Source organism: Montipora capricornis, chromosome 1 (genome assembly GCF_036669925.1).
Source record: "Montipora capricornis isolate CH-2021 chromosome 1, ASM3666992v2, whole genome shotgun sequence".
NCBI lineage: Eukaryota > Metazoa > Cnidaria > Anthozoa > Scleractinia > Acroporidae > Montipora > Montipora capricornis.
This window is the reverse complement of record NC_090883.1, coordinates 4,111,173-4,134,912: the sequence shown is the minus strand read 5'-3', so window position 1 is coordinate 4,134,912 and position 23,740 is coordinate 4,111,173. Positions and strand designations below refer to the sequence as shown.

Here is a 23,740-nt window from a genome sequence, read left to right as displayed (position 1 = left end):
GGCTTTTTCGCCTCTCATTAGTTATCATTCACTACACAGCGAGCTAATTAAAAATAGGAACTTGAGATAGGATGTCAATGGATTTCTACTAACAAACGATACACAGAAGTCAAACTAGTTTATGCTGATAAAATAGTACAATATACTCAGTGACAGCAAAACCAATCAGATTTACGCATTAGAGCGGTTTTCAATTGAGTGTCGAAAGTAATTAGCTAATTGCTTTGGTTTTACATCTACTTCACTCAGTGATTGGTTCAAAGTTTTCGCGCCACTTTTTCAACCAATCAGAAGTGAAACCAAAACCAATTGTGGCTCGCGCGTGCATATTTTCCCGCCTTTTGTGTCGGCTACGTGTAATTACTTCGAGTTTTGATTGGCTTACTGGATTGTTTCCGTCCTTTTTGATTGGTTAAAGTAATTACTATGGTTTTGGTTTTACGACACTCATTTCAAAACCGCTCTAAAGGTTCATGAAATTAATCCTCCGGTAATACATTACAATCATAATAGAGCGCTTTTCGTATTACCTTGAAAAACAGTGTTCGCAATTTGTTTCACGGACCAATGGTTGGCAACATTGAAACAATGCTTCTCCTTATTCCCGCCAAGGAAACTCCTAACATAGTCAGTAAACAGTTCGATTGCCGAATCACATTACTGCATTTCAAATGACGTCCAAAGGAAATGTTGGTTTTTTTGCAGAAAGTTCCATGGAGAGATGACGTTGTTTGCATCCGCGTTCGCTAAACCAATGAAAATTCGCGCTCGTTTGTTTTTGTTCGATAAGCCAATTAAATGATTCGCATTTTCTTTACGTTTTGTTTTTAAGTTTACTTTTCAAGGTCATATGAAAGTCGCTCTATATTTACACGTTTTGTTATTTGTTATCTGTAACACCAGTTGCACCCATTTATGGCCTGTTTAGATGGAGGTGGGGTCGAAAAATAGCTCGCGTTTACGTACAATCTTACCACCCTGGGGTCCCGAGTGACCTTTCTCGAGGCTACTGCGTGGTCGCAAACAGGCAAAATGGCGGGTGAAGGACGCATTTTGGCAGTTAATGCTCTTTTACTCTCACTAGCTTCTCGTCCTTTAACGTTTCAATGCCGTGGGTTCTTATTATCACTTTTAATGCTGCAACTCCTCCGCCAAAGGCAGTATATCGTGACACGAGCCGACCCAGGGTGGGCGGGTTACTCAATCTCGCAGATTGGGCAACACGCCTCGGCAGGTTACCTCGCCTATCATGTAAACGCGAAGCTGAAAAAATAGGACTTTACATGGACAGGCGGGTTACCCCACTCCAACTAATTCTTTTTACATTCAGCGCAAAGAAAACAAAGTACAGTCTTTCAGACCGGAAGGAATGCTATTTTACATGGTTCCTACTTACTTAAGTTACAGCCCGCTAAATTTCAAAGTGTGATTTTGTGGCTAGATTCAAATATCTGGAGATACTCTTGCTGACCTCGTTTTCTGGGGCCGCACTGTTAGCTACGGCTGACTCCTTACCTTTCTCAGTTCAATTCATTGGCCGAGTGCAACAACAAACTGTTTGTACCAAACCAATGTAATGCGATGAAACACGCCAAAAAAATTGTTTACAAAGGTAATTCCGTACGAGATCCCTTGAAAAACAAACAAGGGCTAAAGGCGTTGTGCAGCCACGAAACGTAACTGGAAAAAAAATGCGGGTTATAACTTACGAAAGTGGTTAATAAAAGATATTTATTGCGCTTTTTCAGCAACACAAGAACACCGAAAACTAAACTCAAGTCACCAGTTTTTTTTTTTTACAGTAATAGTGCAGCCAGGGACCGGTTGAAACGGCCACACCACCCTCTGTGACTGGCTAGTGTTAGGAGGTGCAGCTACAATTTTGTCAACATTCGCAACATTTCTTTCCCCGTAGGCAGTCCTGCTTGATCAACTTCTTATCGGCACAAAGTGCTGTAAAGAAAGAAAACAACCGCTTCATGAAGTTATCTTAAATTTCCACGTAAACAACACCGCCTCTCTCTTAAACACCCGTCATTCCCACCTTCCAGTCCACATTGTTAAGTAAACAACCCAGTCTGGTCAAATCTATTTTTTGGAATCTATTACACTTAATAAGAATCCAGAAATTGATTCTGATTCTTCATTCTATTCCATGTACTTCAGGCCTATTTAAACAGTTCAGGTCAGCAGGAATTGGATTGCATTCTGCCTACTATCCTTTTATTGTTCGGTTAAAGGAGCTAGGTCACGCTATTTTAGGTACTTTTGTTTAATTTTGTTAATTATGAGCTCTAAACGTCAAATTGGCAGAGAAAGAGTCTTTCATTTGCAAAATCACGGCCACATAACAACTGAGAATGATTTTCCAGCTGTGTAAATGACATTTTGATATAGACTGATATAAATTTGAAAAAAGGTGGGCCGACGTTTTTCAAATTTACCCAAATTCAATGCATTTCAATCCTCTCCAGGTTTGTCCATCCATGTCCCTTCTTGGCTTCCCTGTGTTTTGTTAGAGTTCTTCTATAGTTTTGAACAGTTATTTTGATATTTTAGTTAATTCTATGACCATTCGAACAGTGCTGAAATTGCCTAAGATTGCGTGACTTAGCCCCTTTAAGGTGGCTCAACCAGTTTCAACACTTAATCACGTACTTTAGTAAATGCAATGCTATGGTACCATGTGCAACATCAATTACCGTCGTTTTCATCTAAGCGTGGACACACGACGGGAAAACGTGTTCTTTGAAGTTTGAGTTTGGCAGCCGTTAACATAAGCAAACTTTTGCGTGCGATAGTTTGACTGGACGTATTTGAAGCATACTTTATTAGATCAGGGTCAATCTCTTAGATCTCTTAGAAAAAGTCTTTGATATCCAGTCTTGCTGCCATTCTAGGAAAACTTGCATGAACATCCCTCAAACTGTGATTTTGGCTTTAGTTGCTCATATCTGAAAAACGAACTCCGTGAGCCCAATTTGTTATTGCAAAAAAGTGATCAGAAGGCCAAGATGAACCTCTCTGCAAAGTTTAAAAACATTCTGTAGAGCAGATTCAGAGCTACGTTAAATTTTCAATAAGTTAAGGTGGCTCTGAATCCGCTCCAAAGAATTTTTTTAAACTTCGCAGAAAGTTTCATTCTGGCATGCTGATTTCAGAAATATAAAATGGGGCACCGAGTTCGTTTTTGAGATATGAGCAGCTAAAGCCAAACTATGGGGTGTTTTTGCAGGGCTTTCCTGTTGCCACGGTAACTTGTTACGTCACAAAAATGATCGAATCTTTTTCAGGAAACTGGTTTGAGCCATATTTTGCAGTAGGATGCTCCCGACAATACCAGATTTTGCTCGTGTGAGAAAAAAAATAAGTGAATAAATAAGCAAAATAACCAAATTGACTGAATAAATAAATAAATAAATGAATAAATAAATAAAAATTAAATAAATCAAGAAATCAAGAAATATAGAAATACATGAGCTAAGAAAGAAACCGACTGTTTTTCAATGTAATTGGGTTACTACTAAACACTTTCCCTTATAAATATATGAAATCCAGCTTTTCAGTAGTTGCCCAATATCCACTCACCATTGAATCTCCCTCGACAAACAAGCGGGCAATCGGATTTAAGAGCCTCTGTCTACAATCAACAGGTCTATTAACCACACCATCGCGGCTAGTTAACATGTAGGAAGAAACTTCCAAGTCTAACAGTGCCTCTTTTGCCAAAGCCGACGAGACCGCGGAAGCCGGTCGAAATGCATTTAATGAATCACCGTCACTAATCGGCTCCCAACGCAAAGGCGTGCTTCCATGGGGAACAAATGTTGGTTTCCTTAGAGTCTGACTAACTGAGTTATAAGAGGAACAAGCGGCTCGCAGAGACAATGCGCTCGAGGACACGTTTCTTGCGCTCAATACAGTCCTCACTCTACCCTGTGATAAATCGCCGTTGTTCAATGAACTGTTCACGCAAGCTGCAGGTCTAGACTTTCTGATTGGAGTAGGGCAAGCGATTTGCACCACTGGGGAAAAGCTGGATTGCTGCTCGTGACAACTCGAGATGATATTATAAGAGCAACTCTGCTGTTCAGGAGCAGCCGATGCTAGCTTGGTGGAATCATGGGAAGGCAACGGTCTCGAATCCAGTCTTTGCGGCTGTGCGAAAGAGGTTGACTCATTGTTCTCACACGTCTTTAAAGAACCCAAATGCACTGTTATTCCTTTGTCTTTCGCATTGTCCAAATTTGAATGCAAGCTCCTTTCGTGTGTCCCTTCAGCAATGTGTAGAAGACCCAGGTCCTCCAACGCTTGGCGCTCTAAAAGCGCGATGTCTTTCCCTTCCTGTAAGCGAATATGTACAACAATACTTGATAATTTGTGCTTACAAAATAATGATATTTAATCCAATTAAAGTTTGAACCTATAATTTGGATTTCTTCGGTCATCAGCTCAGTACCACCTTATATGAAAGCTAATTACTTTGTAAAATTGAAATGGGGTTAATGACATTTATAAAACAATGATTCTATTTGCGCTTGTCGGATAGCAGACTGGTTATGGCCAACTCATGTAGCTGTTTCGAGAAAGGTTGTCCGAAAGAAGCATAAAAGCGTACGCGACAATGCCGAAAGGCATTATGGTAAACTGTCAGTTTGAATCAGCGAAAACATGACGGCAATGCTATCGAAAAAGTCATCTAGAAATACATGCTCATGCTATGTTACTGACATTTAGATATGAGTGAGTTTTAAAAGTCAGTCAAATGATCCAGGCCATGAATTAGTAACGAAGGGTTAGGATTCACAGACAAAGCATGATTCTGACGACTTTTAACTTACTTCTTTATGTCATGTTTTGCAGAGAAAGTCGGAGAAATGTACCAAAAATCGTGGCGCACGTGCAGAGCCATCGGGCGTTTTCCATTTACAAAAAATTTCCGGATCTTTCGGTGGAAATTTCCATCGGGTGAAAAACATGTTTCATTTAATTCGGGTCCGTTCGCCGCCCAGTAATTGCGATTTTACGCGCCAAAATTTAAAAATGTGGCCGTGAATAGCCTGGAAGTGGTAAGAATTTTCAAAAGTTGTACATGGTACGCACATTTCAATCGGAAAGTTTCCAACGGGAAAACAGGACTACCTTTTCAGAAGTTCCGTTTATTCCGGAAATTTTCCAGTGGAACGAACCAAAAACGTGTGTTCCATTTACATCCCTACCGGAATTTCCGGAATTTCTTGATAAATGGAAAACGCCCATCGTTTTGCTAATGAACCCTTTTGTCTTTTGGACGTGTTTGGTAGCGTGATGACGGGAGCGAGCTTCAACATAAGCGTGCACGTACTGCCACTTCATCAACGCTAAATCCAAAGAACTCTTTCATCCATATATTGTCTCTAGAACCATCTTAAATGTCGCCCTTGTAGTGGTCAAAGCTTCCGATTGCAATATAACACAAAACGCAGGAAAACCCGATTGGAGTTTCCTGAAAGTGTAAATTTAGCGTAGCTTATGACAAGGCCTAATAGAGACCTTCCAAACTTGCCAACATGCTCAAAAGTCCCTCGCAAAGAATATTAATAAACGTAAGATGATGAGAGAACTGGGAGTTAATGTAAAGTACCTTTTCAGGTGTGGATTTACGCTGTTCCGTGGGAAAAGCAAGCGCTTTATGTTGCTGGTTGGCCTCCGAAGATGAATGGGTGACCTTTGTTTCAGTGGAGGGCTGAAAACTAGTCACTTGAACTGTGGATAACTGAACACTGGAGGAACGATCTTGCATTGCATTTTCAGAGACTGGGTTGACGATGGAATCACAAACTGGAGTTTGTTGCGTAGAACAGGTAACCCGGGACCCATGCATTGCTAAGGGAGTAGCTACTTCAAGGCCATTGAAGAAAAGAGTTGTTGGCATTAGATCGGACGAGCTCTGTATTATATTTGACTGTGGAACTCCTGACACTCGCGACGGGCCTAGGGTCTCCGACCATGGTGGACGTTGACAGGAGTTAACAGGAACAAAATGTTCCTTTCTCTCTGCTTTAGACAAGGGAATAGACAACTGGTTACTAGCCTGTGTGCGAGAATGGTTTGACAATAAGTCTGGTGTGAGGGCTTGGGGGCAAGCCTGAGATTGCCACTGTGGTGAGGATTGCAGTGTATGGGGAGCATTAATAGCTGTAAACTGGGTATTTAAAGACTTGCTGGAATTCGATTCAAGATTTTTTGCAGAAGATAGAGACGTTCCTTTTAGTTGCTCATTCGAATCGGTGACTGGCCTCTTCGAGGACGAAATCGCAAAAACCGGGTTCCCTGGTCTGTTTGCCATTATCCCCAGCGGAGTGCAAATTTGTGACTCGATGGAGTGCTGCATCGCAGGGGGGGTCTGAGGGGTCTGAAACGAGCCAAAAGAAGACAACGAACGACTGGGGTTTGCAACAGGCTTCTGCAAGATCGTGGTCCGATGAGGTGTGAAAATGTCTGCCCAACTTGGCTGTTCTTTGGCAGAGGAAGACTGGGAACTTCGCTCCAGTTTCCGCCCAGGTGTTAGAAGCGAATTTCCATTAACAGATTGGGAACCTGGTGCGACTTCCCTTCTTGCAGGCTCCCTGGTTGCTATGCCTGGGATTGGATCATTCTCATCTAAATGGAAACAAAACCAACAAAGATCAAACGAATCTGTCAAAAGCAGTGAGCCTCCCATTGTCACTGATCTGTGCATTTCTAATCTGTTTAATTCCTTCTTAAAGCCTTCTTATTTAAATGGCCAGATTATTTCCGTCTGCTCAGTACCCAAGGCACAAATGCAAATAATCATGCGATTTGAGAGAAACGCTACTTCCTGGTAAAAATCATTTGTTTAAAACACTCAGATCAACCATCAAATTGGAACAAAACTGATCTCCTTTGGGTTCTTCGCTGCGAAAATTGCAGGCATTTAATTCAGAATCACGTGACTTCAAACCCGTATAAAGACTGACACAAGTTGTTCCTTGAATTTCTTAAGCTCGGCTACAAAATGCCAAACAAATGATTTGCCTTTATCCTCCGTAAATGATAATGCAAAAAAGAGAAAAGAAACACAATTACACATGACAGATATGTAATGGGAGGCGTCTAATATCGGTGAGACTGCCGGGTGTACCGCAATAATTACTAGAAAAAGTTTCGTTAGGTTAAAATCACATTTTCCGCGGTTTTTGCTGACGTCATGTGGAGGTCACAGTCATTTAAAACCAAAAGATCTCTAACTTATCTTGATTTACTAACTTGCTTGCTGATGTGTACGCAAACAGCCAAATTTTGCACAATGAGTACAGAACCTTCAGCCTATCAATACTTAAAGTGCACCTAAACTCAAATATTTTTCGTTCATAATATAAATCTCCTCATCCAAAGCAAAGATATGTCATCATTCCTACCTCAATATCTCTGTTGCTGCCTGCCGGGCAAGACGCGTAAAGTTATCAAAACTAAAAGTAATTTGGACCCACGACCGTGACCGTGATGTGAGAGGTATAGGTCTATTCCCGATTTTACGTCACAAACTGCTTTGCATTCTTCATTTCGAAGAAAATTTTCTTTGCAAAGCAGATTGCCTAGGAGAGGTGAGAGGTGGTGGTTCCCTTCCCTTCCACTGAAACTATTATCTTGCCTTGCTCCTGGATGCCTTGTCGACCAACCAACGTTGCAAATGGGTTGTAACCAACATGACTTTTGTGAGTCCTCGCCGTTACTGCACCATCGGTTATTTGGTTTGACGCCAACAAGGACGCCTGCCGTATTCCCGGGCCCCTGGGACTGGGTCGTGTGCGCTTGGGGCCCGTGTAGTAAATAGAAGTTCTTTTGGTTGGTTCCTTTTAACAACAGAAAGAAGGCGTTAAGGTGATTTCTTAAAGTTACTCATTTGTAATTAGATAATTAATGGCATAAACGTTTTCCCTAAATTACGTTGAAATGACAAGTGAAACAAGAAAGGTTGCCATCTTCGGCTAAGAGATATGTACGGGTCCGCAAATGTTCCCAGAACCGCAAACAATCCCCAACCTGTACCGCAAATGATACCAGGACCGCAAATGATCCACATATTGGAACGCAAATGATTCCGAAAAAAAGTAAGGAATGGCATGGAGGGTGGAATGGCCTGGCTAGAGAATTAATGCGAAGAGCGCGTAATTTTATTAAAATCGCTTTAGAGCAAGGCTCACAACAGGTTTCTGCCTCATTACAGCTTTCCAGAAAGACTGAATTTTGTTTCTTACCACGCTGTTATAAATTTGCCACATTTAATTATCGGATACAATTATCAAAAACTAACTTGGACGCAATTCTTAACTGATTGATACCAGGGGCCCGTTTCTCGAACCCTGCGTGTGTTTGCCAGAGTTGTCTGAGTACTTCAGTCTTTCTGGAAAACTGTAATGAGGCAGAAACCTGTTGTGAGCCATGATCTAAAGCGATTTTAATAAAAATAAGCGCTCTTCACATTAATTCTCTGGTCAGACCATTCCACCATCCATGGCATTCCTTACTTTTTTTCGGGATCATTCGCGGTCCTGGTATCATTTGCGGTACAGTTTGGGGATCGTTTGCGGTTCTGGGATCATTTGCGGTCCCGGGATCATTTGCGGACCAGTACAGATATGTGGCTCAAAACATTTATTCCGGCGTTCGTTTAGGCTTGGAAAAAAGTTACCCAACCTGATGCACAAAAACACGTTTTGTACGTTTAGCCTCCATTCTTATCTTGACATTTACAATACAAATGAGGATCTCCTAGTCTTGCTTCGATCAAATTTCTTGCAATTTAAGTGGTGGTAGGTGTGAGCGTGTGTGTAGGTGTTGCGGACTATTTTATTCGTGCAGGTTCAAAAGCCCGACGAGATTGGTATCGACATATAGCCTGCCAACTCGCGTACACTGTATATCACCAGTTTGATTGTATTTGCGTGGAAAAACACGAATTTCGCAAACATCGCTAGTTAAAACCGGTCGAAAACTGGCTGGGAAGAGCTCGAACTAAGACTCAATGTGAAAAGAGGTTTAAGTCGCTGAACCCTTTGGTCTTTTTAAGCGAGCAGAGTATTGTCGGGATGGGCTAAATTAAAGGTATCTGCGCCTACAAGAACAGCTTGAGCATACCTCCCTGAATGCTTGACGAGTTCTACGGTAAGGTGTAAGTCTTCCGCCGGCGAGTGTCACCCTACCAGTATTTAGACTCCGGGCTTGGCAATTAGTTATGCCAGTGTTGCTTAAAATGCTCTGCAACGCATTAAAATCGGGCTGGAAATCCACAACATCGCTTTCAGGAACTAAAAACAAAAATTCCAATAAATACTGTCCGAACACAATCGATTTGGGGAAAGAAATTCCGAGTTAAAATGCAGAAGTTAAAGCTCTGCTTGTTCTTTTGAAACACTGGTTATAAACTAATTTATTGTACAACAATAAAAATCTACTTGCCCTGGAAGATTTGGAGCCCCGCTAGACATGGACATTCAACAATTCACGTAGTTTGCAGGTCTGGCGTCGTGGTGAGAGCACTCGCTTCCCACCAATGTGGCCTGGGCTTGGTTGTTCGAAAGCCGATTAACTTAACCCAGGATTAGCGTGAGCTTTGGTTTCAGTTTTTCAACTTTTGAGTAAAAATTTCTTTTGCTTATTTTTGTTTTTCAAGATTAACTTCTTTTAATGTATAATTTTGCCAAATTTCAGCGCTGAACAAATTTTTTGAAGTAGAGAAATAAACTCCTTGGTTAAATTTTAATCTGGGATTAGCGTTAATAGGCTTTTGAACAACCGGGCCCTGGGCTCAATTCCCAGATTCGGTGTCATATGTGGGTTGAGTTTGTTGGTTCTCTACTCTGCTCCGAGAGGTTTTTCCCCGGGTATTCCGGTTTCCCACTCTCCTCAAAAACCAACATTTGATGTCAGTTTACAGTGTCATTAGTGCTTCAGCGCTAGAACACTAGAACACTGAAATAAAGTTCCTTTCCTTTCCTTTCCTTTTTCCTTTGTTGCCCATGTGAACAGCCGTCAAGAAAATAGGGAGCTTAAGAAACGAGGACGACAACGGCTACGAAGACTTCATTTAAAAATACGAGTTCGCGTTATTTATATCACTGCGAAACTATTTCATGTCGTTTCGCGTTAAATTGTGTAGTAACTGGTGAGGAATTAAACTGGTATGGGTGGGTTGGAAGCGTAGAGAGAGAACTGAAAATTCATCGTCTCGTGCTAACGACGACGCCGACGGCAACGACGACGCTACAAAACAATAGGTTTAGTGAGCAAAAACAATGGCTCTGCATGCTCTGCACGTGCGTTTTACATTTTGGTACATTTCTTTGCCGTCATCTCCTAAATGACGACGTGAAATGACAAAATTCAAGGTTCTGTAGAGGACGTTAGCACATGATGAATTTTCAGTTCTCTCTCTACGCTTCCAACCCACTCATACCAGTTTAATTCGTCGACAATTACTACACATTTTTAACGCGAAACGACATGAAATAGTTTTGTAGTGATATGAATAACGCGAACTCGTATTTTTAAATGAAGTCCTCGTAGCCGTCGTCGTCCTCGTTTCGTAAGCTCCCTATTGTCTTGCAACGGCGACCTCATAGAGGCTTGCTCTCTTAGATGGCAACAACGAGTAGTAAGGCCACAGCCTGGAAGATTTTATCATGAAAAAACGAATTTCTTTCACCTGATATTCGTATTTCACTTAAGGAAACAACTCAAATGAACACTACAAAAGGAAGTGAAAAAAAAGCTACCAGTTGGCTGCTTTTGTCTATTAAACAAATCAAATTTATGGTCCGATCAGAAACCATTCTAGTGCCCTCGACACTTGGTCACACCGCCCTCAAAGATAAATACTAGCCGTACACCAACCTTAAATCAAATTTTCTTATTGCAAAGTAGCACGTTTCTTTTGTCACTTATCATCCTTTCATCGTTTCCTGTCATTGCTGCTTGCAACTCTTACTACAAGACACAAATCTTAAATGGGATTACAGTGATTACCTCGGTCTGCCCAGGCGACTTGTTTTTTAACACTTGAGCCAGCAGCCTGAATCTTGATTGTCTCAGCGTTGTGTGGTTTAAGTGGAGACACAAAGGTTTGTGTACCTGGAGTCACAGCTGTCCTGATGGGATGTGATACTTCTCTGGTAGCGGACACAGCTCTTGGTCCAGTGTAGTATATTGAAGTGCGCTTTAATATTCCCTCTTCCGCTGACTGACTACGCACGTCGGACTCACTGTTGGGCAGAAAAAAAAGACGAAAACTAAATATATCGTTTAAGTTTGGCTCGTTCATGTTGAATAATCAATTGGCCAAAGTGCGCGGCCTTGTAGAGGTTCAGGTTTCGAGTCCCAAACAAACAAAGAAAAGCTACAAAGAGGTTTTTGGCATTTTTGCCGGGCCTTCATCCTGTCTATCCTGTTCTATCCCACTGTTATGCTGTCGTTCCCTTCACCTTTAACGCAGCCCACTTATCCAGTCCAAACAACAGCTCGATAACCTTGGAGAATACTATTACATCGTGTACCAGAAAGTCCAGCTGATCCTGGCTTGCTGCATAGATTTTCAGATCATTTATGAAAAACAAGTGATCGAAGACCTTCTCTATGCTTGTCTTGTACCCAGCTTTGATTTTGCATAAAATCAACGCCAGTGGTAGCACAGCGATAACAAATTGACCTGCTCCCAACTGAGTGGCTTCAGAGCTCAGTTCGTAGAGCATTGCACCGGCCTTGCAGAGCTCATGGGTTTGAATTCCGTTGGAGTCACTTAAATTTTTCAGCTGTCTGTAAGATTGTCCACCTAAGTGCGAGGATAATTTCTCTCATTCGTTAAAATAATTATTTAATATTATTATTATTATTATTATTGAATTTTTGAAAAAGTGGTCAAATTGTGCGTAATGTTTCAGTCCATTTCCATACTCCATACCATTTCCTTTGCTACAGATGGCAAAATAAAAAGTTTCTTAGCAACGATGCATTAGTCTTAGGTGTTCACAATGATAGAAAGCCACGACAATGCCTCTTCAGTTTCATACCTAGGGCTAGTTGCTCGAAGCCTGGTTAGCTGTAACCGTTGGTTTAGAGGTATCAAAACCTATAGGTTTCCATGGTATTCAACGCTGATTAGCGCTAATCATGCTTCGCGCAACCGGGGCCTGGATGATGTAGAGCTTGAAACTTACCTTGAACTTACTACAGCAATAGTTGCTCTGCCAGCAATTCCTAGGTGTTCATCCTAAAAGAACGGTGTATTCGTGTAACAACAAAGTACAAAAATGAAACAATGCCCACTAGCAAAAATAGCAGATTGTTGTATCCGCACTGGTATATCCGCACCGGCGGCTCAATGGTTGGTCGTGCACCGGGCTGCCATGCGGGAAGTCGTGAGTTCGACTCCGGCAGGACCAACACTCAGGGTGATAAAAATAACTGAGGAGAAAGTGCTGCATTTGTAATTTCACCCGCAAATGGTTAGACTTTCAAGTCCTCTCGGATAAGGACTGTGAATCGTAAGCCCTGTCTCAGAAATGACTTCCATGTTCATAACCTCACTGTGGGACGTTAAAGAGCCCACACACTAATCGAGAGGAGTAGGGGGTGAAATTCCCGGTGTTGTGGCTGTCCTCTGTGTGTGCATAGGTGGGTGGGTATAGCAGGTCCACATCAACTGAATAGCTGCCAAACTTCAACCTGCTTAAACAAATTAAAAACAAACAAACAAACAATAAACAAAAGTTACTGTACACTTGTGCATCTTTCGTATGCATGCTGATGCAAAAGGTCAACTTTCAGCAGCTGCTGTGTTTTTCTACTTTCATGATTGCCGGTGACAGCTGATGGATTGTTTAAAACAGTTCGCAAGAGTGGATAGAAAGCCAAAAATACATGTTCAGCTAGCTACATGTACCTCATACGACCCTTTGACCAGTGCTGTACAGTGATTGGCATCTGTGAAAAATGCAACGGTGTGAATGGCGATGAAAGGTACAATAATTAAATTTTACACCACCTTGATTCCTGTCTCGTTCAAAATCGATTCTAATGCAGTGCTGTCGATCTCAAAATTTTCGTCCCAGTTAGTCACAGCATCCTCTTCGTCTTCACTGTTGTAGGCATATGGTTTTTTAAGCGTCGGTGATGGATGCCTGTTCTTTGTAAGCTCAAAGGCTTCAACCTATAATAACAGTTAATGTAGTGATCAATCATTTTAGGCCTGAACCAAATGGAACGGGAACTGGCAAGCCAAACTAGTCACCAGCCTCCTTTGATGGTGATTCATTATAGAATGATGTGTGACACAAAATGTACAAAGAAAGTGGTACTATACTGGAGAGAGATGGTTGTAGTTGCAAGGGAGTCCAAATGGGAGCATGAGCTGGGACAAAGAGAGGCTGCTATTTTCAAGAATACTACATTGTAGACTGACCTTTTTGCTATTAATCATAGTACTACAGCATTAGAGCTGATTGCATTTCACTGATCTTTTATCGATCATGTTAAGGGTTAAAATACGCCGAGGAGCGAAAAAATCTGAAAGTTCACAGCACTGTGAGACTGGAGCAAGCAGACACAAACGAGAAGAGACCTCAGCCCCCCTCTGCCCATTCACTCCAATTTTCAGCTTTCTTGCTCAGCAATTTTGCGTGCCGCTTCTCGACAATCCACAAAGGGACTGCTAGCAGTCTATTGAAGGCCAAGAGATGAGTACATTGCAGTGTGGGCAACTACTGCTCCCTTAAATCTCAATTCAAATCGGTAACTGTTCATGACAATTTACTGGAAAGGAATGACTTTTAGTGGAGAACAAAAAATGTTTCTATTATATCGCAACTTACAGTGGTGTTTTTCTTCTTTGATACTGCCTTTCCCTGAAAGAGAAGAAGAACCATTATGGAAAGAGAGCTGTAAAATTGCAATACAAAAACCTAAAACGGTACTGATGAACCCAATGGAACACTTCAGGAATGTTGATTGTCTAGGAGGTATATCAAAGTGAAGTTAAGGACAGTAATAAAACCTTAAGACCAAGAAAAATTGCATACATCTTATTCGATGGTTTAACATATAATACGCAAAGATATTTTGCCAGTTGCATGGTACTTTTCTGAGCCCCACCAGGGCAAGGAACAATACGAGCAATGAGCAAAATGTCTGAACAAAAAGTCTAGCCAGCACTAACCTTGGCTAGTTGATCTTCCCATTTTCTATGAAGTTTTGAAAAGTCAGGAGCTTTCTTGACTTTGGTTGTTTTCTTGGCATCTTTTCCCGTACGTACAATGTTCTGCAGAAACATTACATGTATTGCATTGCAAATGTACATCCAAAACAACTAATCTATTTTGGTACAAACCATGCAAAGTTCATAACCCCACAGAATATCAGAACTTACATGTATATGTCCATAAAATTAATGCATGTAGTAAGATGCATGCTGAATTTGGACATCCAATGACATCTTGAAGTCTAAGCTTTTGTTACTTATTTATTATTTATTTATGTTACTTTACTTATTTCTAGCAATGCAAAGTAAGGTAAGTGTGAGGGCTAGCGTTATTGTTTAGTGGGGGGATCTGCACCTTGCCAGCCAAGCTTTTCTTCACTCGATGAGAGAGGACTCTATAGGAATCGAGTGAAGTCTTTATTGAGTATGCACAAGCCATTGCTTGGAGACAGTTTCAAACCCAGGCCAAGTCTCTATTGCACTTCTAGACGCCATCTTGATTTCCGTACTGAAGGTTCGATTTTGACCTTCGCCTTGTCAAAAATATGATGCGTGCTCTGCGCAAACCGGTGTGACGGAATGACTAGCCGAGCATGTCATTCTAGTTTTTGGACATAACTATCTGGACACACTGTCTGCCAAGAACAGCAGACACCAATTTTTGTGTTGTAAATGTGTGCCAGGGCTATCACTAAGGGTTATGGATGGAGGTTTCCCCATATACTTTTTTTGCAATCAACCATTTACTAGAATGAACATATAATTTAAATTTCACGATCTTTTAAGGCTAGATGTTAGACACCTTTAGATTGGAGGATGACGACGACTACGAGTATGAGTTTTCCGTACTCCGAACTGTGCATAAGGTTTGAAGGCCGACATTTTTCGACGTGCATGTGCTCAGGGCTGGGTTGTTCGAAAGCTGATTAACTTAATCCAGGATTAGCGTGAACTTTTGTTTCATGTTCTCAACTCTTTGGTGAAAGTTTCTTTTGCTTATTTCTGTTTTTCAAGATTGACTTATTCTAATGTAAAGTTTTGCTGACTATCAGCGTTGAACAGCATTTGGGAGTAGAGAAATAAATTCCTTTGTTAATTTTTAACCTGGGATTAGCGTTAATCAGCTTTGAACAACTGGGCGCAGAACGGAAAACTCAGACCCGTAGCCAGGGGTTTCAATAACTTCTGAAATAGCCGTCCATGATAGCCCATTGAAGGCGGCAGTTTGACAAGTTTATGATAGCATTTGTAGTGAAAATCAAGGCAAACTAGCCGGCGGTGTGAGGCAAAGCAGGCGGCGGTATACCGCCGGTAACTGGCTTCTATTGAAACCCCTGCGTAGCTGTCTTCGTCCTCTGATCCAAAGGTCCCTTTTAACGAGAGATGAACAGCATGTTTTGAAATTGGGAAAACATACATTCATTACATTATCTTAAAGACTTGCAAGTGTGGATTGCTTGGGCAGCTACATAACAGGTCAGTCCCAAAGAAAAAACAAGGCATGGAAGTTAATTATGTACACTACTAGCTTGAAAAAAATCACAGGGTTAATAAGGTTAATTACTAATTGAATGAAATCACATTCAAATTGAGTAAAAAAAAAAAATAAAATCCAAGGATACATTAATAATTATTTGGAATAATAGGAAAAATGTTATGATAAAACCCATTTGCTCAATACATCCAAAATAAAATTATAACTCAAAAATTATGTTAACTGAGGCTGACTCACCGGGTCTTCATTTTCTTTTCCTTTCTTAACTGGTATGGGAATAGAACTGAAAGCAAAAATGAACAAAAATTACATGTATTCATCCCTGCTAGAGGACATTAACAATATTACAAAATCTGGGACACAAATAACTTGGTGCACTCCATTTAGTGTGTCATGTTATTTGTATTATAGCGCTTACATGTACAGTTGTAGATGTCTGACATGACCAAAATGTCAAGGTCAAGTTTGCTGTTTATGGCCAATATACACTTATACATTGTGCAGTGTTACAATAACATACACTTGTACTGTCTGACTTTTCATGTGCCTGAGTTATTTACAAGCATCTGAACACGACAGACACTTAAGTATAAATACAACTAATACTGAAAAGTAATACTGCAGTCATGTAAACTACTGTTGAGAAAATAGGATGAAGCAAAGTCTAAACAAATAAAATATTGAATCTGTTCACAGCAGATTATAAATGTGCCAACAATGCACACATAATGCATGTACAGTAACTTGCAACATAACTACATGCGTACATCTACAATGTACATGTAAATGAATGGGAATGATGGATGTTTGTATACATGGAGATTCTCTACTTTTTCAAGTCCCATAACATAGCTTGCTTACCACCCAAAATTTTGCATAATCATTGTTTTTGATTTCTCTTGGGACATGAAGATGGGGTATTATGGGATTCGAGAAAGTAGAGAATGTACATCCACTGACTAATTTATTGAGGTAAATTTCACTTATCCATTAGGTCAGAAGCTGTATTTTCTCCACCTTGCCAAGGGCAGAATTCATTTGTCCTGGGCAGTTGAACCCGAGATTTTCCTGACCTGTAGTACTACTGTAAATTATCCCCAGTTAACTTCTTTTGGTCCTGGGTTCATATAATTAAAGAAGTTACAAATGCATATGGAAAGTAGGAAAATATTTTTAATAAAGATGAGTTTTAGTGTTTAAGTCAGATTCTAAGTACATGTACATGTACTGAAGCCAGTTTTTCTCTCTGCAGTAGCAACTGTAGCTTAAATGACCCTTAAATAGCAGGATGACATGGCTCAAACTTTGGTACATACAGTAATCTCCTGTGACATACAGTACCTCTTGCTGGATATGGAACAACTTGCTACTCTCCTCTTTGCTAAAATAAAACACACACAAAATTAAAAATGAGGGAAAAGACCAGGGAAATATGATGCAAGGATCCAGGACAAACCAAATCTAAAGGGCCATAGAAGAGCACATATCTTTGAAGCAAGCAGTGTATAACACATTGTGCAAATACACTTGAATTTTAGAAAATTAATGACATAATTTGTCATAATCAGTCATTGTTCTTTGATTTTATGCTTAAAAGAAATGGGCTCTCTTCTACGAAGCAGCAATAATAAACTAAGATGAACAAACAAACTATAAGAGATTAAGTTTAATTTGGTGCCCTTCTTGTGGGTAGACTTCACATACGTGACTGTAAAATGGCAGAGGACATTAAACAACCATTTTTATTCCGATTGGGCCTTGTTAATTAGGTATTGTTATGTTCGCTTTGATCTTTTGTTTCGTGGACGTTCATAATTTCGGACCCGGTATAAGAAAGACCAGCCCTTCTTGTCCAGTCCTTTGGCATGAAAAAGTTTCTTGAAAATGGCAGAGCTGCATCTTCAAAATGCTGCTGAAGGTATAAACATGACAACAAAAAACTATATGCAGAAAAGAAAAAATCACAGCGAACACGGCAAAATTTGGAAGAAAAATGGTCAAGAAATTGTCAGGGTGAAACCTAACTGCCTTTCTATCTAATAACTAATGTTCTGGAGCTACATCAGTTGCAAAAAGGTTGAGACACTCCATCGAAAATTCATTTCTTCCTAAAACTCACCTTCCACTTCATAAGAAAAGTCTTAACACCCCTCTCTTCCCTCCCCCCTTTTTCAATGTTGATATCCTTTAATTTGAAAGGCAAATGCAGGGCGGAACAACTTTGATTGCAGGGAGGGGGTTGGGGATGCGTTGACTTGGATGACACGCATTGTACCGTTTATGTTACAGTGAGTGTCTCAGCTCTTTTTGCAATTGCTTGTAGTATTTCATGGTTTGAAGAACAGTGTATTAAAATAATGTCATGATTCTACAAGAATAAATGTTGGAATGTTGGAATTTTGCTTTGCCACATTAAAATACCAGAAGCACAGCTATTGTCTACAGTACACCTGTCATGAACACAAGAGTGTAATTTCCAAACCTGAGCTCAGCATGAATGGGGATCCCATAATCTAGAATAATCACGTCTGCTTTTGCAGTAAACAAAAAGTCCATGACATAAATGCAGTTACAATATCCAGACACTACATCTTACCATCTAGATGACTCTTGCTTGAACTTGTCTTGGCTTTTACAGAAATTCTGCAAATAAACAAAAACCGACACGATGCAATACAATCTTGAGGCAGTGTGGCCCAGTGGTTAGGGCGCTTGCCTTGAGATCCGGAGATCCCGGGTTCAAGACCCGAACTAACCACTGGTTGAATTTGTTCCCTGGTAGTCCCTGGTTCAACTTCCCAGCTGCACTTGTATATAGCCAACTGGTTTAGCTGTTGTTATTCTGTTCTGTTGTTTCGTTGTGTTTCATTGGCCCTGAAAAGCCCCTATGGGGAGCGGTCAATTACGTATGTATGTATGTATCTCTGTGATCAGTTTCAGAGTTTTTTTCACCGCTCACTTTTGAGGATTACCGTCGATCATTACAGTGTTTTGGTTTTGAAGACAATCAGTCAAAAAGGTTCGTAAATCAAATTAAGCTAGGCCTGGACTCTCAGCTTAAATAGTATCATCGATTAATTAATCGACTCGGTTTGGAATGACCGATTACACTGTGCGTATAAGTTTTGACGATTTACAGTCAAGCTTATTGTTTGTTCCGAAGCAATGAACAAACTACAACAACCACCTATAGACTACCAATGTCAAATCCATCATTTTGATCGATAGATCGAAAGGTTAGTGCTCGTCTTCGTTCAAACCAAGGCTCAGGGGTTTGGAACACCATTCCTTATTTGCAGAACTGGAGGCTGATCAAAACTTATCCAAGGAGTGTAACATGTTAAAGTCGTTCAATGTCGCGGCCGGCTTGAATGTATGCATTAAAGAGTCCTCTGCCTCACCCATCTTTCGAAGTTTTCTTGACGGATTTTTCCTTCAACCTTGCCTCGCCAGCAGTTGGCATGATTTTATGAATCTCACATGGCTTCGTTGAGACCAATAAAGAGGAGATCTAACACGAAACCAAATAAAGAATATACAAAAAAAGAATAACACCTCGATGTCGGAACGCTGTGAGAAATGTTAAATTTCCCGTTCGTTTATTCTTAGCCAATCAAATGGTTTAAATTTTTCAAAAGAACGCTGTCCCGGATGAAAAGGCGTTCTGGTTGTTGTCTATTCCCAAACTCCATTCAACCGGCCGAATTCCTGCACCAGTGATCTTTTTCACGGTGCGTGCCGTTTTGTGACGTTTGCATGCCACAAGTCGACCTCAAGAAAATCCCAGGAAAAAGTGTTTTAGCGAGAAACCAACTGAAGCCTGGTTCCCACTTGTGCGATAAGCATAAGCACAAGCACAAGCACAACCATAAGCATAAGAAAGCATAAGCACAAGGAAAGGAAAGCCTGGTTCCCACTTGCGGCAATAAGCACAGGCACAAGCATAAGAAAAATCATGTGGAAACGGGCGTAAAATAAGCATAAACACAAGCATAAGCACATTCACAAGAAAAGGAAATTTTTGTTCTTGTACTTATTTCACAAGTGGGAACCGGCGTGAGTTAAGCATACTGCGCAATGATAACGAGCCGCACGCCATCTTGAACCTTACTGGATCTTCTCCGACGTTACTGCGTATGCGTATGCCAAATTTTCCTCGGCTTGTTTCATTGTGTAAACGTCGCAAAACTTATCCTTGTGCTTATCGCACAAGTGGGAACCGGGCTTTTATGAGACGAAGGACTTTTCGAACGGTCTACTCAATAGCCCAAACAAATCCTTATTTTTATTCCCCAGAGCTTCGAAATCATGGTCATTGTTTTAGACAGCTAAAAAGATCATGGCTAATATAACGGTGAAGGAATATTGGAAAAATCCAATAGGCAGTGCCCTTTTTCCAATGTATTCCTTCAACGTTATATCAGCCTTTCAACCGTCAGAGTGGGTCCGTGTCTTTTTAAATCGCGAAAGAGCAGTTCGAAAGAGATTTTGACCACCGAAAAATGTTGACAAATATGAGGTCAAAAGCTCTTTCGAACTGCTCTTTCGCGATATCAGCCTTTCCCTTTTTAGCTTTTTATAATATTCAAATCGGTGATAAGTTCCTTTACCAGGATTCGGTTCTTTTGTTTTATTCGCTGGTTATATTTGTTCATTGTTTTAAATTGAATGTTAATATATCGAAATTGGTCTAATACGGTGAGTGAAAATTTCAGTGCAGAACTTCTGAGAAAGTACTTGGGTGGGGGGGGGGGGGAGGGGGGAAGTAGGCTGCCGGTCACGAATCACTGAATTCTGATGTTTTTCTTAGAAAATAGTGGCTTGACTATTTTAATATTCCAGGAATCTTTGCTTCTGGCGCCCGCGAATGCTTGCATTTCGTAGTACAGTATGCATGTGTTAGTTATATTTCTAGGCCTAGAGTTGAAAAGCAGCATATAAATCTGGATCAGAAATATGTTCACCTAGCAGGAAGAGCATTGCATAGACCACTTTAATAAATGGCGACCTCCTTTACATTTTTTTGTATTTATGTTAATTAGACTTACTGCCCTCGTTTTGAAACAAATATTCTTTCAAAATTTGCTCGTCGTAGCGAGGCTAGGAAGGCTTATTAGCATTAAAAGAAGAATATTTTATTTGGCCGCCATTATGAAAAAGTTAAGATCTATAGCGTGATCCTATATTCAGCGTTTCGCCCCTGTGGGGGCGCAGTGCGTCATGTTTTGTTGAATTTTAATGTTTTCTCAGAAAAATGTTCGTCCTCACATGATCTTCCACGAAATTTATCTGCCAATGCCAGTGGATAAAAGAAGTTGTATTTCGTTGAGAAGTCCTCAAATCGCTTCCTTTTGATTTTTTTATTCGCCTTGAATTAAGGAGCAGCATATAAACTTGGAACAGAAATATGTCGAGCTCAAAGGTATGAAATAATTCAATTTCGGTGCATTGTTTGATTTTTCCTTTGTTTGCACATTCTTAAATCATGTTGGCATTTTCTGTCCCGAGGAGAATATTATTTTCGTTTCTTGACATTTTTCTCGTCTCTTTCTTGATTTAAGTTTAATCCAATCACAATTTGTTGTTGTACGCAAGCGATCGTGAGGAAAACGCCATATTAGACCTTACTAGCAAAACTTCAAAAACCGTGAATGTGATTACCGTTCGTTTTTCAACCAAACTAAATACCACTAAAACATGTGCAAAATGGTGTTCCTTTACTGAGTTGATGATCATAGTCACAAGTGTTTCCAATGATTGCATTTCAGTCACCAAATCAAAGAGACAGGCGTTGTTTTGGTGAATATAGATGCCCACAGTGTAATCGTTCGTGGATGAGCGCCAACAGTTGGGCGGAAACTGGACAGAAATGCAAGAAGTGTGAAACCTTGGTGTACCCACATACACAGCGTCCTCTGGAAAAACCCGAAGGTCTGGACGCTGGAGATAAGTCCATTTCACATCCGCGGCACTTGTGTGAAAAATGCAAACAACTTGGTCACTTCTGCGGAGATCTTTACCGCAAGCGCTACCGCTACCTTCACCGTTACCGGCGCTACCGTTAACCTACACGTAAGACAATGATAACCTTCCGTATTCAATACAAAACAGTTATTTGACACTTCATTGAATGCCGATTGCACCTTTGCGGATTGAACTTTTAAATGGGTTAACGAAAAGTGACTCATTTTCTTTCTTGAAATGAAATTGTTATTGATTTGTCGACGGATACATAGTAGCATAAGCTCAGTTATGAAAACAACTGGGCCCCTGCTATCCTAACCTAACCCAAACTCAAAATCACTCATTTAGCGTATGAGCTGCAGCAATCCTTAGACAGGAAAAGCATTTTAAACTTTTTCCGTATAAAACTTTTACTCGCTATCAGTGAGTCTTTGAGCAATAGAACTGAACGAACAACACTTTCCTCACATATTACTGAGTTTTCGACACTAGGTTGCCACAAGCTACCCAGTCTTTGATAGATGAAATCGAAATGATTAAATGAATGACTTGAGCAAGTTATATCTGGCAAATGAGCTTGGTGACCAATTTTTTTAATTGCTCATTTCGATTCACCATAATGTAAAGAACAATCGAAAAAAGTTTAAAGAAAATCTTAAGACAGCTTCTATTACTAAGGAATCACCTAAGGGGGATTGTAATCCAGGCTGTCAGTGGCAGGCTGAACCTAATCAGTTCTAAATTCTCGAGCTTTTAGAGTTAAAGCAGCGAACGCTTAAAGACTCTTTTTATTTTTCTAAAGATTATTTTTATAGGACACTTCAATGAAATGCATTAAGTATCAACCAATTGGATTCACGTACTTTCATTTCTTTAAGAAGAAGAAGAAGAAGAAGCTAGAAATCATACCGGGAATGAACTCAGTGTTAACCTGAGATCATGTGATGCTACGTGTATTTGCACTATGTAACCCTCAACCATCTGAGTTTTTTTAGGCAATTAATTCCTATATACCAGTACTTTAAACAGTATTAGATGCCACTTTCCTGACCCTCTGTATTTGACAAACGAAAAAATCAGCCTCGAAAACTAAATTGCTCCTACTTATCAAGAAAATAAGGAGCACACCTACCATTCGACCAAAACTTCCGGAAATTCCGGTACAAAATCAAAAGGAAGGGAATGTTTCGAAAAATTCGTTTCGAAAATTTCGGTCGACCCGTGGAGGTTGTCCCCTTTTTCGAAATTAGACCTTATTCACGATGGCCGCCATGTTGGATTTGCTATTATCATGCAAATTAGCTACACACTTCTTAAGGCCGGGACACACCTGGCGACAAGTCGCAGCGACATGTCTCTGTGACAAATTGCTCCATGTGTACTACTTGAAAAACAAGTCACTGCAACACGACGCCTGTTCGTACCACACGCAGTGATCTCGTATGAGGGGGAATGTGAACTAGTTTTCTAATTCAATATGGCTGACCATATGAAGCTCTCTCATTGGTTCATTTATATTTTGTCGCAGCGACTTATTGCAGGAAGTGTACACACGATGCAACAACGCTAATTTTGTCGCTGCGATAAGTCGCACGAATTCAAACTGGTTTGAATTCGTGCGACTGATCGCAGAGACAAAATTCTGCCGCAGCGACAATGAGTTTCATGAAATTAACCGTGTCACACAAGGCGGTTTGTTGCGGCGACTTGTCCCCGCGACGTGTCACAGCGACTTATCGCCTAGTGTGTCCCGGCCTTTAGGGGGAAACAACACAAGTTCGAGAGGTTTAACGAACACCTTAGCCGCACAGATGATTGTCTCACGTTCATTGAATGTTTATCACCTACGCAGTAAAATACAATCATTACACAAGTTACTTCGACGTTTTTTTTAGTGAAAAATGAGCAGATAACGAAGTAGAAAGTCAAAATGTCAAAGGCAATCAAAAGATGTAAAATTTTTATAAAAGTTTCTTAATTCCAAATACTAAAATGGACTTTTTGCAATGTTATTTCAATATTTCGTT

General features: G+C 40.4%; 1 protein-coding gene and 1 long non-coding RNA gene across 2 annotated transcripts; one reads left to right on the top strand and one right to left on the bottom strand.

The window, feature by feature from the left end:
• Positions 1–637: 637 nt before the first annotated feature.
• Positions 638–19,352, bottom strand: LOC138042351 (uncharacterized). Its single transcript, XM_068888246.1, has 14 exons — positions 19,151–19,352; positions 18,346–18,392; positions 17,091–17,130; positions 15,987–16,032; positions 14,213–14,314; positions 13,869–13,901; positions 13,043–13,207; positions 12,216–12,268; positions 11,029–11,264; positions 9,142–9,311; positions 7,655–7,856; positions 5,624–6,642; positions 3,589–4,344; positions 638–1,953 (listed from the first exon to the last, which is right to left on the bottom strand). Exons 1-14 carry the CDS (start codon positions 19,210–19,212, stop codon positions 1,930–1,932), a joined length of 2,955 nt encoding a protein of 984 aa, XP_068744347.1. The 5' UTR covers positions 19,213–19,352; the 3' UTR covers positions 638–1,929.
• A 1,680-nt stretch (positions 19,353–21,032) lies between these two features.
• LOC138043037 (uncharacterized) lies at positions 21,033–22,274 on the top strand. The gene is made up of 2 exons (XR_011131186.1): positions 21,033–21,171; positions 21,518–22,274. It is a non-coding gene; the product is annotated as an uncharacterized lncRNA (long non-coding RNA).
• The last annotated feature ends 1,466 nt before the right edge of the window (positions 22,275–23,740 follow it).

What these genes read in the sequence shown, in the direction of transcription:
- LOC138042351 (XM_068888246.1), bottom strand. Translation starts at nt 19,212, where the DNA reads ATGCCAACTGCTGGCGAGGCAAGGTTGAAGGAAAAATCCGTCAAGAAA. An exon ending in ATTGCTGTAGTAAGTTCAAG is followed by an intron (nt 11,265 to 12,215) that starts GTAAGTTTCAAG and finishes TCTGCCCAACAG; the next exon opens with TGAGTCCGACGTGCGTAGTC. An exon ending in AGTCGCCTGGGCAGACCGAG is followed by an intron (nt 9,312 to 11,028) that starts GTAATCACTGTA and finishes TTTTGTTTTTAG; the next exon opens with TTCCTGAAAGCGATGTTGTG.